Here is a 15,496-nt window from a genome sequence, read left to right on the forward strand (position 1 = left end):
AATGGAGTAGCCTTCATAGTCAATAAAAGAGTAGGAAAAGCAATACTGGGATACAAAATGTCTTCAAAATGACAGAATGATCTCAGTTCAAATCCAAGGCAAACCATTCAACATCACAGTAGTCCAAGTCTATGCCCCAACCACGGGTACTGAAGAGGCTGAAGTTGACCGGTTCTATGAAGGCCTACAACACCTTCTAGAATTGACACCAAAAAATGATGTTCTTATCATCATGGGGGATTGGAATGCTAAAGTAGGAAGCCAAAGGATAACTGGAATAATATGCAAGTTTGGCCTTGGAGTACAAAATGAAGCAGGGCACAGGCTGGTAGAATTTTGTCAAGAGAATACAATGGTCATAGCAAACACTCTTTTCCAACAACCCAAGAGATGACTGTACACATGGACATCACCAGACGGTCAACACAGAAATCAGATTGACTATGCGCTCTGCAGCCAAAGATGGATAAGCTCTATACAGTCAGTAAAAACTAGACCAGGGGCTGACTGTGGCTCAGATCATGAGCTTCTTGTTGCAAAATTTAGGCTTAAATTGAAGAAAGTGGGGAAAAGCACTAGGCCACTCAGGTATGACCTAAATCATATTCCTGATGAATATACAGTAGAGGTGACAAATAGATTTAAGGAATTAGATCTGATAGACAGTGTGCCTGGAGAACTATGGACAGAGGTTCGCAACATTGTACAAGAGGTGGCAACTAAAGCCATCCCAAAGAAAAAGAAATGCAAGAAAGCAAAATGGCTGTCTGAGGAAGCTTTACAAATAGCTGAGGAAAGAAGGGAAGCAAAAGGCAAGGGAGAAAGAGAGAAATACACCCAATTGAATGCAGAATTCCAGAGAATAGCTAGAAGAGATAAGAATGCCTTCTTAAATGAGCATTGCAAAGAAATGGAAGAAAACAATAGAATAGGGAGGACCAGAGATGTCTTCAAGAAAATTGGAGATAGGAAGGGAACGTTTCATGCAAAGATGGGCATGATAAAGGACCAAAATGGCAGGGACCTAACAAAGGCAGAAGAGGTGGCAAGATTACACAGAAGAACTATACAAGAAAGAGCTTAACATCCCTGATAACCACGATGGGGTGGTCACTGACCTCAATCCAGACATCCTGGAGTATGAAGTCAAATGGGCCTTAGGAAGTCTGAGCAACAACAAAGCTAGTAGAGGTGACAGTATTCCAGCTGAGCTATTCAAAATCTTAAAAGACAATGCAGTAAAAGTGCTACACTCAATATGCCAGCAAATTTGGAAAACTCAACAGTGGCCACAGGATTGGAAAAGGTCAGTTTACATTCTGATCCCAAAGAAGGGCAATGCCAAAGAATGTTCACAAACTACCGCACCATTGCACTCATTTCACATGCTAGCAAAGTGATGCTCAAAATCCTACAAGCTAGGCTCCAGCAGTATGTGTGGAGCAAGAACTACCAGAAGTACAGGCAGGATTTCGAAGAGGGAGAGGAACTAGAGATCAAATTGCCAACACACGCTGGATCATGGAGAAAGCTAGGGAGTTCCAGAAAAACATCTACTTCTGCTTCATTGACTATGCTAAAGCCTTTGATTGTGTGAATCACAACAAATTGGGGCAAGTTCTTAAAGAGATGGGAGTACTAGACCATCTTATTTGTCTCTTGAGAAACCTATATGTGGGTCAAGAAGCAACAGTGAGAACTGGACACGGAACCACTGATTGGTTCAAAATTGAGAAAGGAGTTCGGCAAGGCTGTATACTGTCGCCCTGCCTATTTAACTTATACGCAGAGCACATCATGAGAAAGGAGGGGCTAGATGAAACACTAGTTGGAATTAAGATTGCTGGGAGAAATATCAACAACCTCAGATATGCAGATGATACCACTCTCATGGCAGAAAGCGAAGAGGAACTAAAGACTATGGTCAAGGCTATGGTTTTCTCAATTGCAATGTATGGCTGTGAAAGCTGGACCATAAGGAAGGCTGAGCGCCAAAGGATTGAGGCCTTTGAATTGTGGTGCTGGAGGGGACTCCTGCGAGTCCCTTGGACTGCAAGGCAATCAAACCGGTCAGTCCCAGAGGAGATCAACCCTGACTGCTCTTTAGAAGGCCAGACACTGAAGATGAAACTCAAATACTTTGGCCATCTAATGAGAAGGAAGGACTCCCTGGAGAAGAGCCTAATGCTGGGAACAATAGATGGCAAAAGAAGAAGGAGGCGGCAGAGGATGAGGTGGCTGGATGGAGTCACTGAAGCAGTTGGCGTGAGCTTGAGTGGACTCCGGGGGATGGTGGAGGACAGGAAGGCCTGGAGGAGTGTTGTCCATGGGGTCGCAATGGGTCGGGCACCCATCCAGGTTCCAGGTTCCTGTGGAGTATAGATCTTTACAGCGGATTATACATCAAGAAAAATAGCACTGTAACTAACAGCATCTTTGCTATGACTGTCCATGTCAGCAGCAGCAGGAGCATAAAATACCAGTTGTGTATAGGCAGCTTCAGAAGGAATGACAAGGGAGACTCTTGTGCAAAACTTATTGCTATCAAAAATGACCGCAAAGTATTGTCTGTTTGTTATTGTCGTTATCGGCATTATCATTACTTAGTTAACTCAGAAATCAGTCCCCCTGAGTCCACTAGGAACGGCGTACAGCTCCCTATTAACAGAGTGCTGTTAATTAACAAAGCAACTCCCTTGCTATTCTCTAGCAAGCGAATTATGATCTTCGCAACTCCCCCCCCACCTATCTCAGAACGAAACCCAATCAGAAGCCTGATCCCGCCTCTTCTTCTCTTAGCGATTCGTGGCAGTATCCCCCCTCCTGCTTCCGATTGGACCAGAGGAAAAAACCACTCTCACAAGGTTCACGCAAATACTGTTTCTTTGGTTGATTGGCTGTACTGCTAACCAATTACTGCATCGGGCTGCTGACAAACTCGGCTTTTGGAGACACTCAGGACCCTTCCGCTTTTCTGCTTTTCCTGCCTGCAGAAGAGAAAGGAAATTTGGCTGCCCTGCCAAAGTCCTCGTGCATGGTGAGTATTACACGGGAATAAGCCTCACTTACTTCTGAGTCGGCAAGTCTAAGATTATCCCGAAGTTGGCTTTGGTGAGCAGGGCTGTAGCACGTTGGAAGAGGGAGAGGAAGGCTTTTGAATAACACTGCTAGAAGTAAAACTAGGCAATGTTGGCGATGGTGCGGCTGTTTCATAATTGCATGGCAGACTTGCACGTATGGGTGGGACTGCAACTCCCATCACCCCCATCTTGCGCTGTGTTGGCTGGGACATGTAGTAGACCCGTTTGGATGGAACCATTCCGGAGAAGGCTAGCATGTAGTCATGGCACAATCTTCAAATCAGAGGTAGTATGCCAAGGTGCACGGGTCGTTGGGGAGCATGGGCAGAGGGTGCTTTGCACTCATGCCTTGCTTTTGAGTTTTCTGCGGTTTGCTGGTTTGGTCACTGCATCGATTGAACGCTGGACTAGACAGACCTTTGGTCAGATCCAGCTCAATTTTTCTCGTGTTCTTATGTTTTAGATGTAGTTTCCTTGGACCTTACCTGAACGTTTTTCTTTTCTGTTTACCTTACCTGTTCGGGATTTTTGCAGGGAGCAGGGGAGATAGCTTTCATGTCTTTACAGCTCAGATTTGGAAAGCTGCACTGCCTGATCCCCTATCAAACTATTTGTATATCTAATCCAGTACTGTCAATGCACTGCGTGGAGAAGGTGCATCCTTGCAGGATTCCTTTCTCCCCTACTAGCTTGTGCATACTCTGTCATCAAAATAGGCCCTTCTCATTCACTGCCACCAAGAGTAGTTAACCTGGTGAATACAAGGTAAGGCCTTTTCAGTGGTGGCCTCACTCCTCTGCAGTTAGCATATATCAGGGCTTAATCAGCCCCTTCTTTGCAGGTCTTCAGGAAGGCTTTGAAGTCTCATTTGTTTTTTCCCTGCCTGTTTCATTGATGTTATCTGTTTTTATAATTTTGTAACAGTGCTTTATTGTTTATTTATTGCCTGTTTGTACTTTATAGTTTATCTTGCATATATATATATATATAGTATATGTTGCATGTTTGAAATAATTTTAAATAGAGTAACATTTCTTTCTTTTGTTATTTGTTTTAAGGTGTTCTGTAAATCAACTGCATGTCTGGCTTGTGGCTCTGGGATTGGCTCTTAAGATGGCTTTATTAAAGCTGTTGCTTCAAGAGCCTGAAGATGAAGGCACCCAGAGGTGCAGACTCGGCCCTGCTGCTTTTTCCTCTGTGGGTGCCACGCTGGGGTCCACCATTAGGATCATCCTGCCTGCTGGCAGTTGCCTTTGTACAGCTTGGCCAAGGCATGATTTGGCTGATGGCTACCTGCAGCTCGATCTCAAATGCAGAACCCAGGGCTTAAGGGAGAGCCAGCTGCGAAATCTCACCGTGAGCATCGATTGCTTGAAGCTGCTGACCTGTCACAGGCTAAGGAGAGTGATGGTCAAAGTTGTTTTTAAAAACCGTGCTTTGAAAAAATCAACTCCAGCTTCCATGTTGCAGGATATAATCAAAGAGCTACTGAGAAACACATGCGTCTCTCTTCATCATGTTGTGACATTTGGCCCAGTTCTGGGCAATCCAGTGGCCTGCGTTGAAATATTATCCACAGAGCCTGCCACTGTGGAAGAAGCTGGCTTGGTCACCCCTAAAACCAGTGTAATTGTTGAAGAGGCTGTCACGCTGGACTGGTACAATCGTTCAGTGGAGAACAGTGTAACACCCACAGTAGCAGGAATGGAGGATATTCGCAGCTCCCTAAAAGAGATCATTGATTTGCCATTACGCTTTCCAAAAACTTTCCAGAAGCTAGGCCTTTCTGTACCCAGAGGCATGCTTTTGGTGGGACCTCCAGGGGTGGGTAAGACCCTTTTGGTAAAAGCTGTCACCAGGGAAGTAGGTGCATGCCTGATTTGCATCAATGGCCCAGTTATCTATGGTTCCCGGCCTGGCGAAAGTGAGGAAAACATGCGACAAGCATTTGAAGAAGCAAGAGAGCTCTCTAGGGAAGGACCAACAGTTCTTTTTATTGATGAGATTGATTCCTTGTGCCCGAAACGGGGACATTCATGCAATGCCCCAGAAAATCGTCTGGTGGCTCAGTTGCTAACTCTTATAGATGGCATCGGTGGAGAAAATGACATGGTGATAGTAGCAGCAACCAACAGGCCTGATGCACTTGACCCTGCGCTAAGGAGACCAGGCAGACTTGACCATGAGGTGATTTAATTTTCTGTCTCTTAATTTTACATTTGATGAGGCTCGAATGCCTCACTTTTGTCAGGAGAAAGAGGGAAAAACAGGTGGCGCAGTGGTTTAAACTGCTGAGCTATGGGGCTGGTTAATTGAAAGGTCACCGGTTTGAATCTGCACAACGAGGTGAGTTCCCGTTGCTCCGTCCCAGCTCCTGCCAACCTTGCAGTTCGAAAGCATGCAAATGCAAGTAGATAAAAAGGTACCACTTCAGTGGAAAGGTAACAGCGTTCCGTGCACTTTGGTGTGTAGTCATGCCGGCCACATGACCATGGAGACCATCTGTGGACAAACGCTGGCTCCCTTGGCTAGGAAATGGAGATGAGCGCCGCCCCCTAGAGTCAAACATGACTGGACTTAATGTCAAGGGGAAACCTTTACCTTTTTAGAAATCATGGGACTCCTGCTGTTAGTGTTAGCAATGTTATGGCTTTCCTCAAAGGTCAATGCTTTTGCAAATCATGGAGCTGCAGGCCTTGGGAGGGATTTCCTTGTTACTTTGTCCATGCCTAGAAGTCCAGTTCAAGAGTTTCTTTCGCTTGAGAGTCACAACAGTTAAACGAGTGTGAAACCTGTTCTAATTTTGCAGTATACGACCTTCTCCAGAGTAGTTATTGCAACTGGCATGCTGGAGAAATAAGTTGTGCTGATTCAGAGCACAAGGCCTGTCTCCTCCTGTGATCTGTTTCCATCAGTGGCCAACCAGACACGCAAGACCCCAAGCAAAACAGGAGATCAGTAGCGCTTTCCTGCTCTTTTCTTTGTGGTAATTGGAATTTAAGGGAATGCCACTCCTGATCCAGGAGGTTATGTACGGTCATCATGGATTTCTCTACTCTTCTTTTCAAGCCACCTAAGGTAGTGAAGAACCTAATGCTTGGAGAAGAGCCTAATGCTGGGCACAATAGATGGCAAAAGAAGAAGGGGACGGCAGAGGATGAGGTGGCTAGATGGAGTCACTGAAGCAGTCGGTGTGAGCTTGAGTGGACTCCGGGGGATAGTAGAGGACAGGAAGGCCTGGAGGAATGTTGTCCATGGGGTCGCGATGGGTCGGACACGACTTCGCAACTAACAACAACAACAAAGGTAGTGGTATTAGCAAAGCAACCATAGCTCAGTAGTAGGACACGTATCTGACATATAGGAAGTCCATGGTTCAGTCACTGACATCTTTGGTTTAAAGACAAAATCTTGTCTATTGTTGTTCATACTGCATAATCATATTTTAGAGCCATACAGACTAACTTGAAATTTTGTGGCTGGGTGTGGAGTAAGTAAAAGTTTGAATTCTAAAGATAGAAGATTTGCCAAAGTTCTTTCCTGGTACCAAATTGTATAGAGATGTGCAATGCGTTTACGGCCTGACAGTCAAACTTGATATGAAACCATGTTGTATTAAGAATATTAGCATGTAATATCTCCTGATAAACCAGCCTTTTGTGCGAGGAAAAGAGCAATCGATTCTTTTGCCACCACCATCACAAAAAATTTTTTGATCCACTTAAATGGGATCAAAGAATTTACAGACCATCCATAAACCTAAGTGGCCTGTAATAAATTGCTCAAAAATGTATTTTTGATTGCAACATCACAGCAATAGATAAAGCACCAAATAAATGTATGGTAATTTTTGGCAGTTGTGGTGTGGGCTGTTGTTTTTTCCTTAAAAAACTGCAATGATTCTAATATGCTATGCAGTCCCCACTCTGTACAAGACCTTCATCTTACAGTGACTATGGGGATCATTTTAAGTTCTATGGAGATCAGCTTTCTTAGAAGTTATTCCTTCTGTGCAGAAAATGTGGGAGAAAGGTATTCTGAATATGCTGAGAGACGCCCAGCACTGAGTCCTGACAGTCAGAATAAGCCTTAGTAAGACCTTGTTCAGATGTAAAGCCCAACTTGCCTAGGGTGGAAGCAAGCAATTACATGTTGTCAGGATACTTACATTTCTATTCTTTGTTTCTTTGTTTGAGGTGATCATTGGGACACCAACCCTTAAACAGAGGAAATCTATTCTGCAGTTGATCACTGACAGCATGCCTCTATCAAATGATGTGAATTTGCCAGAACTTGCAGAAAGAACAACTGGATATGTGGGAGCTGACCTCACAGCGCTTTGCCGAGAGGCTGCGATGCAGGCGGTGTTTCGTGTCAATTCGGTAATCATCCAGTTCACACTCTACCCTGCAACTCTTGTCCTGTGTTGTTTCTTTTCCCACCCAGACTTTTCTGCTTTGTGCCTAACGGCTTGGCATCTTCATCCTACTGGCTTTACACCAGTCCATCTATATGGTCGCACAGTGCTTCAGCATTCACATTTAATCTGGGGGAAGTGAACAGTCCCCAGTTGTGGAGACTATTTGGAAGTAAATCTGATCAGTGGAAACAGGGTTAGCATCACCTTACTGCCTTTTGCTTTCTGCCATATCAGTAAATGGATGCACTGAAATGCACTTCTACAAGCAGAAAAAAATCTGATCCAATGTAATACTGGGTGACCCAGTTTTCTCTGACAGGGATTTCTCTGGGAAGAGTCACAGCACATCGTTATATCCACAGAAACACAGAGCACCCTCCTCTCACTCAGTTGCCTTTGGTATACAGGTCCTTGCTCAACTACCACCTTCCACTCATAATAATAGGCATGTTGCTAATAATCCTCATAGGCAGCCTATCAGGAGACACATCCCAGTTGCTTTATCAGACTATTCTATAGCTATGTTAACACAAGCTTCTGTTATGCCAGCAGATATACAGATCTCTATAAAACTTAATTCAGGGAACCAGATATTTATGAATTGATAGTTCATTAACAGAGTTGCTCACAACCTCAAGACCAGGTTTGCCCACCAGACTCGCCAGGGGTTGTGTAAGCCTCAAAGTGTCACAGTGCATTCCAAGTGCATGCAGCTGCTATGATGAATGTGCAACTCCTATTGAGGAGCATTGTCTAAACCCAGCCACCAGGGGATATTGGAGAGTTAAACAACCAATCCCTTAACTTACTACAAACTGTGTGTTACTAATCCTTGAAAAACCCATTGTGGCTGGGTTTGGATGACATTAGGTAACTCATTCATGCTGATGTTCACATGTTCCTAGCATACACTGAGGCACACGGTGGGCTGAACAACCCATAGTCATCCCAGTGTATTGTGTAGCTTTAGGATTTGGGCAATAAAAGCAAACAAAACTATTCAACTTATCTATACATTTCTTCAGGATTCTGTGAACACCATTTATATGTCTGACTTCTACGAAGCATTGAGAAAGATTCATCCATCCTCTTTTCGAAGCGGGGTTGGGCTGATGGACTTCAAGCCAGTCACCTGGGACCAGATCGGTGGTCTTGAAGATGTGAAATTAAAGTTACAACAGGTAAATCTTAAAGGTCAACTGCATCTAGATTAAATATAATGATGCAAGTACCACTTTACTTATCACAGTTTGTGGACTATTCTTAAAAGTAGCCCAGATGGCAGTACATTGGGATAAGCAAGATAAACTGTGATAGCAGCTTGATTCAGAAATCCACTTACACCATGGTTTAGAAATTGCAAATGAACTGTGGCAGCCATGTGGCTTCTGCATTTCCTTTCTTGCCTTTTCCTTGATATGCCAAGAACATGTGAAAGCCTCAGCTTTCACTTTAGAACAACCATATGTATGGATTATATCCAAATTATGGGGAACTATGGTCTGCTTATGCCATAGTTGGGTAACAGATGAGATCATGGGCCCAGGAATCAGTGCGATGGCCTGAAGATGTGTTGGATGATATGACGAAATAACAAGAGGAATTAATGGAAATTAATGTTCCTTTTTGTATGTGCAGTGCATCGAATGGCCTATAAAATTCCCAGAGGCATTTGTAAGAATGGGACTGGCCCGTCCAAAGGGAGCCCTTTTGTACGGACCATCTGGCTGCGCCAAGACCATGCTTGTCAAAGCAGCTGCCACAAGCTGCCATTGTTCCTTTCTGACTGTGAGCGGCGCTGACCTTTTCTCACCCTATGTTGGAGACTCAGAGAAGATTTTGTCTCAGGTTTGATTTTCATCCTTATAATCAAAAGTCATTGGGACTGACATACAAACAAATGATAACTGATTCATAACAGTGTTAGTGTAATAATCCATGATCTGTTCCTGGCTTTATATCCTTGTTTGTAGTTTAAGATTAATACAGTGTTTATTAATTTGCATTTAACAGGAAACTAATTTAACAGACCCTAGAAGGTCATCAATTTTGGTGTGCAAGACAAGGAGAGAAATTATGCTCAGGCACAAAATTTTTTGTCTAATAAAATCAGGATAATTAGACTGATGTGCATCTCAGCCAACAGGCCATTCTCACATAATATTAGCCAAGATCTCTTGCGAACTGTGGATGACTGCTGTGCTGGTACATGCAACCTGTTTGTTTCTCCTTCTGCATGGATGGGTAGGGATCACTTTATATGACATTCAAAGCTGGTTTGGTGCTTTTAAAGCACTAAAAAGCTGGCTTGTTTGGAAGCAACTAATGAAGAACCTAGTTCAGACATAAGTTCATCCTTCCTGATTAGTTTTAGCCACCTACCAAAGGTGGAAAGGAATGGCTGCATGGACTACCACACTGCTCAGTCACAGGAAGTCAGGTTTGTTGTTATGTTCAAATACAGCCTGTATCTCTATGATCATACATATGGATTCATTTTTAAGAGCTATACCTGTGATCTTTAAATATTGCAACTTCATTCAAGGAATGTTAAATTAAAGTACCTTGTGATCTAATGCTAAATTGTGCTATTTAAACATTTTCAAGATTCTCTGAGTATCTGTAATTGGCAGAGTGGATATAGCTAAAATGTGGCTCTCTTAAGGGCAAAGAGTTAGTCTTCATTGGAATTTTAAAAATTATTTTGACTTCATTAAAGATTTGAGACAAAACATATTTGTGGTTGGGGGGTGTGCATTTGACATACATTATGTAGATAGATGTGTACATTTTCACTTTTTTATGCTTCAAGGTATTCCGTCAAGCAAGAGCAAATACTCCTGCAATAGTATTCTTAGATGAAATTGATGCTATCTTAGGTTCACGATCAGTCAGTAAAACTGGGCATGGTGTGCAGGAGAGGGTTCTTTCTGTCCTTCTGAATGAACTGGATGGTGTTGGCCTAAAGTTAACTGAGAGAAGAGGAAGCAAAACAGAACTGGAAGGTGACAGTCAAGAACAAGCTGAAAGCGATAAAGAGGTATCTATTCTGAATTTGCCTAAGAACAAAGCCGTACACCAAATAGCTACCATACTCTTAACTGACCTGGGTTAAGAATTGTCTGCAAACCAGTTTGTGACACCATGGTTTGAAAAAGATTTCCATTTCAAAGTTTGTAGCATCAAGCCATGGCTAATAGATTCACCCACCATGGTTAAGGCAGTGTTCCTGTCTTTCTGTTACCAAGATAATATTGCAGGTCTTGCTGTACAACCACAAAACAGCTGTGTTAAATAAAGTATAACAATAAATCGAAGAAATGTTGTAAATGCATGGCTTTGGGTCCATGTGTTTGCTTTTCTTCCTATTATAATAAAAATGCGCTAAATGATGTAATATGCATGTTGCCAGTAATGATTAACCCAGCCTAGGTATCATTTCTGAAGAGTTCCAGATATATCAGTGAATTGCTTTCTGCAGTACTGCAGTATGTCACTGCATCAGGCTTTTGTGAGTCATCCTTTTCATTGTTGACCTGATACGTCAGGCATATTGGTGGGCTACTCTTCAGCTGCTTACAATTTTGGGGGGAAATTGGATATAAATTGCCTGCTGGAGTGATTATTCTCTCATCCTTTCATTTCTCTCAAATTGCTAGTTGGAACTTCAGGAGGTTTTTAATAAAGATGTTGTTGTTGTTGCTGCAACAAATAGACCAGACATGTTGGACAATGCTTTAATGCGCCCTGGGAGATTAGACAAGGTCATCTATGTACCACCTCCTGATCAAAAGGTATGACGTAAATCCATAGGTGAGCTTTGAACCAAAAGAACCGGTAATTCGAGCATTCCGTTTTTAGCAAAGAACATTGTGTTATAATAGTGTGGCTCAATTTAGACATGGTCAAAAACACAATTTATAATAACCCTCATTAGGATTTCAGCTTATAGATAAGCAGTAGGCAGACCATACTTTGGAACTGCTTATTTGTTTTCTTTTCCATCTGCTTCATAAGGTCACTCTTATTTCAATGCTGCAATAACCTTTGGGGGGCAAGGGAATTAGCACAAGCTATAGTTTGCAAATCAGTTTTAAACCATGGTTTGAGATCCTAGTTTTGCAGCCTTTCATAAATCATAGTGTACAAACCTACCATAGGTTAGTTTTACAAACCATTGGTGATTATGTCTGAACACATGTAGTACTGTCCACATTCACACCTAAAGCCAAACCAATATTTAACACTACAAACATGCCCCTTTCTTTTGCATTCTACAACAGGGAAAGCTTTCTGTTTTGAAAATCTGCACTGAAAGAATTCCTATCGATTCTGATGTATGCCTAGAGGATATAGCAACAAAAGCTAATCTGTTCTCTGGAGCTGATCTTGAAAATCTCTGTAAAGAGGTAAGGCTTTTGTTGTTACTTTTTCATTAATGGGTTTAAGATTTAAGATAAACATGGGAGAATTTTCCACAATGTTTTTCCCAATTCATGTTGAATATTATATTTTGGAGTAAAAGATCATCACATAGTGAGTATTTTCACTAGATAGGATAAACTGGATTCTTTAAATGACTCCTTTGAATAATTTAGCACATGGTATAAATTAAGGATGCGTAATTCCAGCTAATTCTAAGACACTCAGGAAGAAGTTATGGCATCTTCCCCCCCATCCTTCCTTTCTAGCTTCAAATCAAATGTCTACATTTTTATGCATACTTCCAAGGAGCTCAGTGGATATTCATGGGTTTCCTCTCCTCTTTGCTGCAACTTTGTGATTTCAGTAATACTAAAATATGATGAATATGAAGGTCACCCAGTGAGCTTCATGGTAGGGCTTGGATTTGATTCTGAATCTCTGTGATCCTTTTCTGACAGATAGATTATCACACCACATATCCCTCATCAGCTAAGAATCATACAACTACTTCTAGTCTAATTCTTGGGCACTTCTAGGATGTGGGAAGTGGCATTGTGAACAATAAAGGGTCACCACTATCTGTAGTGATACATGTTGGCAGGGTACCTTGGAATGGCTCCCAACCAAAGAGTTCCAATATTCCTTTATCTTAGAAGATCCTGCAGAATCATGCCAGCGGTAGATACAATACTTTTTAGCAAGATTATTTCAGTGGAAATAATATCTTTTTCATTACATGCCCTATTGAGCTACTTAGCAAAGATGGTTGTTCCTGTTTTGTACGGGAGAAGGAGAACAGGGATGAGAACTATGAATCTTTTGCATGTCTCTTCTATTGCAGGGGAAAATATGTTAGCATGTTGGGTTTCTGAAATGTGTGCACTCTGCATAACAGGGCTGTGACAGAACATCTTTCAGTCTGATGGCGTAATTCCTGTTTGGAGAAGCTCTGAGGGGCTTGGTAAAAGGCAAAAGAGGCTGCAGCCAAAATACAAATGCCTGTATCTTTTAGCTTAAATCACTTATTACTAGTAACTAAAATTGGTGATGCAGTTCAACCTTTCAAAATGGGGAGACCATTGCACAAAAGCAAGGAAACTATGATTGGAGGGAACTGGAGGTGGCCGTCTAGGGAAATCCAGAGGGCTGGATTGGAACTTTGCCCTGTGGTTCAACTTCGCTGTTACGTACGGCATCCAGCATGACCAAGAACCGCGTGTGTGTGTGCGTGTGTGCGCGCGTGTGTGTGTAACTAGTGCATACTATACGATGTTACCACATTTAACTAACAGAAGGTGTTTTCACCCATCTCTAAGGCTGCTTTGTTGGCATTGCAAGAAAATAAAGTTGAAGCTACAACCGTGAAACAAAAGCATTTTGAAAAATCACTGGAGACCGTAAAGGCATCATTATCTCACAAAGAGTTGGAATTTTATGAAAAAATGTTTCAAAATCAAGACTGAAAGCATGAGGAGGGCAATGAATCTACATTGGAATAATCAACTCAGGCAATTAGTTCAACTGATCCATAGAGGAAAAAAAAGGGAATAACTAAACTGCCATGGCATTTACTTACTTACTTACTTACTTACTTACTTACTTACTTACTGGACACATTTCTACGCTGCTTCGTCAGAACTGTTTGAAGAAGTTAATATGCATCACAAGAGTTCTCTTAGAACTACAGTGAAAATTAAGTTCCTGTGCTCTGAGGTGAAGGGAGCAGTTTTTTGGTGACATTGCAGACACAAGCCAAAGTCTCTTATTGTGGTCCTAGAAGATTGTATACCTAAAGAAAAAAGTCGAGGCAATTATGTAAATGTTCTTTCATAGCAATCTTGCTTATTTGTTTGGGTATCTCTATTTATCCAATACATCTATACAATAACAATTATGTTTTAAAATACACTGCTGTACAGCTGACTCTAGAGGGCAGGCAATGCTCAGCTTAACTCTGAGTGTTGACAAGATGTAAGATGCAAGAGATGTCCTACTGTCAGGAAACTGGATCACAGTTTTAAATGTATTCAGCACAATGTACTGACGGTACTGCTGCTCAATGCCAGGTCGGTCAATAATAAATCTTCCCTCATCCATGACTTGATTGTGGATGAGGAGGCCGACCTGGCTTGCATTACGGAGACCTGGGCGGGAGAGGGAGGGGATGTTGCCCTCTCCCAATTGTGCCTGCCCGGGTACCTGGTTCAACACTGTTCACACCCAGAAGGGAGGGGAGGGGGAGTCGCGTTGGTTTACAGAGCCTCCATCTCTCTCACGGGTCTTCCAGTCCCTTTGAGACCAGGGCTGGAGTGCCTCTACTTGGTGTTGGGCGAACGAGACAGATTGGGGATTCTATTGGTGTACCGTGCACCCTTCTGCCCAACAGTCTCCCTACCTGAGCTGACGGAGACGGTCTTGGACCTGATGTTGAGGACCCCCAGGATGTTGGTCCTGGGGGACTTCAATCTCCATGCTGAGTCTGGACTGACCAGGGCGGCTCAGGACTTCATGGCCTCTATGACGGCCATGGGCCTGTCTCAACACGTCATCGGCCCGACCCATGAACGTGGACACACTCTGGACCTGGTATTCACGACGGGGCAGGAAGAGGATGACCTGAGGGTGAGGAACTTATGTTTGACTCCCCTGTCATGGTCAGATCACCTCCTGGTGAGGTTTGTGCTCGAGAGCGGCCTCTCCCTCTATAAGAGTGCGGACCCGATTGTATGGGCCCGCCCCCGGAGCCAGATGGATCTGGATGGATTCCTGAAGGCCCTGGGGGAGTTTCCGGCTGACAAGACTGGTGCTCCTGTCGAGGCTCTGGTCGAACTGTGGAACGGAGAGATGACCAGGGCTGTGGACACGATCGCTCCCAAGCGTCCTCTCCCACCGGGCAGAGTCCGCTCTTCCCCTTGGTATACACCTGAATTGCGGGCAATGAAGCGAGTTGGGAGACGGCTAGAGCGTAGGTGGAGGAAATCACGGAATGAATCCGACCGAACGCACTTGAGAGCCCACTATCGGGCCTATGCTGTGGCGGTGAAGGCGGCGAAAAAGAAGTTTTTTTCTGCTTCCATTGCCTCCTCACAATGCCGTCCGGCGGAGCTTTTTCGAGTGGTGCAAGGCCTGGTTCGCCCGGGTCCTAAGGAAGATCCGATGCCACCCTCAAAGGCCCGCTGTGACGACTTTGCCAGGCATTTCAGGGAGAAAATCGCTCAGATTCGTCACGAGCTGGACTCCACTAATGAATCAGAGGTCTCAGGAGTCGCCAATGCTACCGTCTGGTCCAAAATTATTGGAGGAATTTCAATTATTGCGGCCCGATGATGTGGACAAGGTGCTTGGACAAGTACGTCCCACCACTTGCCTATTGGATCCTTGCCCGTCTTGGTTAATAAATAACTCCAAGCACGGGATTGGGACCTGGATCTTGGAAGTGGTTAACGCTTCTCTGAGGGAGGGTCGAGTGCCTGCCCCTTTAAAGGAGGCAGTAATACGACCGGTCCTGAAGAAAGCATCCCTGGATCCAGAGATGGCCACTAACTATAGACCTGTGGCCAACATCCCATTT

The 15,496-nt window shown here is 43.5% G+C and overlaps 1 protein-coding gene across 1 annotated transcript; it reads left to right on the plus strand.

Moving 5' to 3' along the window:
* Positions 1 to 2,976: 2,976 nt before the first annotated feature.
* SPATA5L1 (spermatogenesis associated 5 like 1) lies at positions 2,977 to 13,816 on the plus strand. Its single transcript, XM_044439016.1, has 9 exons — positions 2,977 to 3,037; positions 4,139 to 5,267; positions 7,277 to 7,462; positions 8,526 to 8,681; positions 9,139 to 9,348; positions 10,313 to 10,540; positions 11,160 to 11,294; positions 11,784 to 11,909; positions 13,242 to 13,816. Exons 2-9 carry the CDS (start codon positions 4,194 to 4,196, stop codon positions 13,386 to 13,388), a joined length of 2,262 nt encoding a protein of 753 aa, XP_044294951.1. The 5' UTR covers positions 2,977 to 3,037; positions 4,139 to 4,193; the 3' UTR covers positions 13,389 to 13,816.
* Positions 13,817 to 15,496: the final 1,680 nt, after the last annotated feature.

Source organism: Varanus komodoensis, unplaced genomic scaffold (genome assembly GCF_004798865.1).
Source record: "Varanus komodoensis strain SLA01 unplaced genomic scaffold, ASM479886v1 scaffold33, whole genome shotgun sequence".
Lineage (NCBI taxonomy): Eukaryota > Metazoa > Chordata > Lepidosauria > Squamata > Varanidae > Varanus > Varanus komodoensis.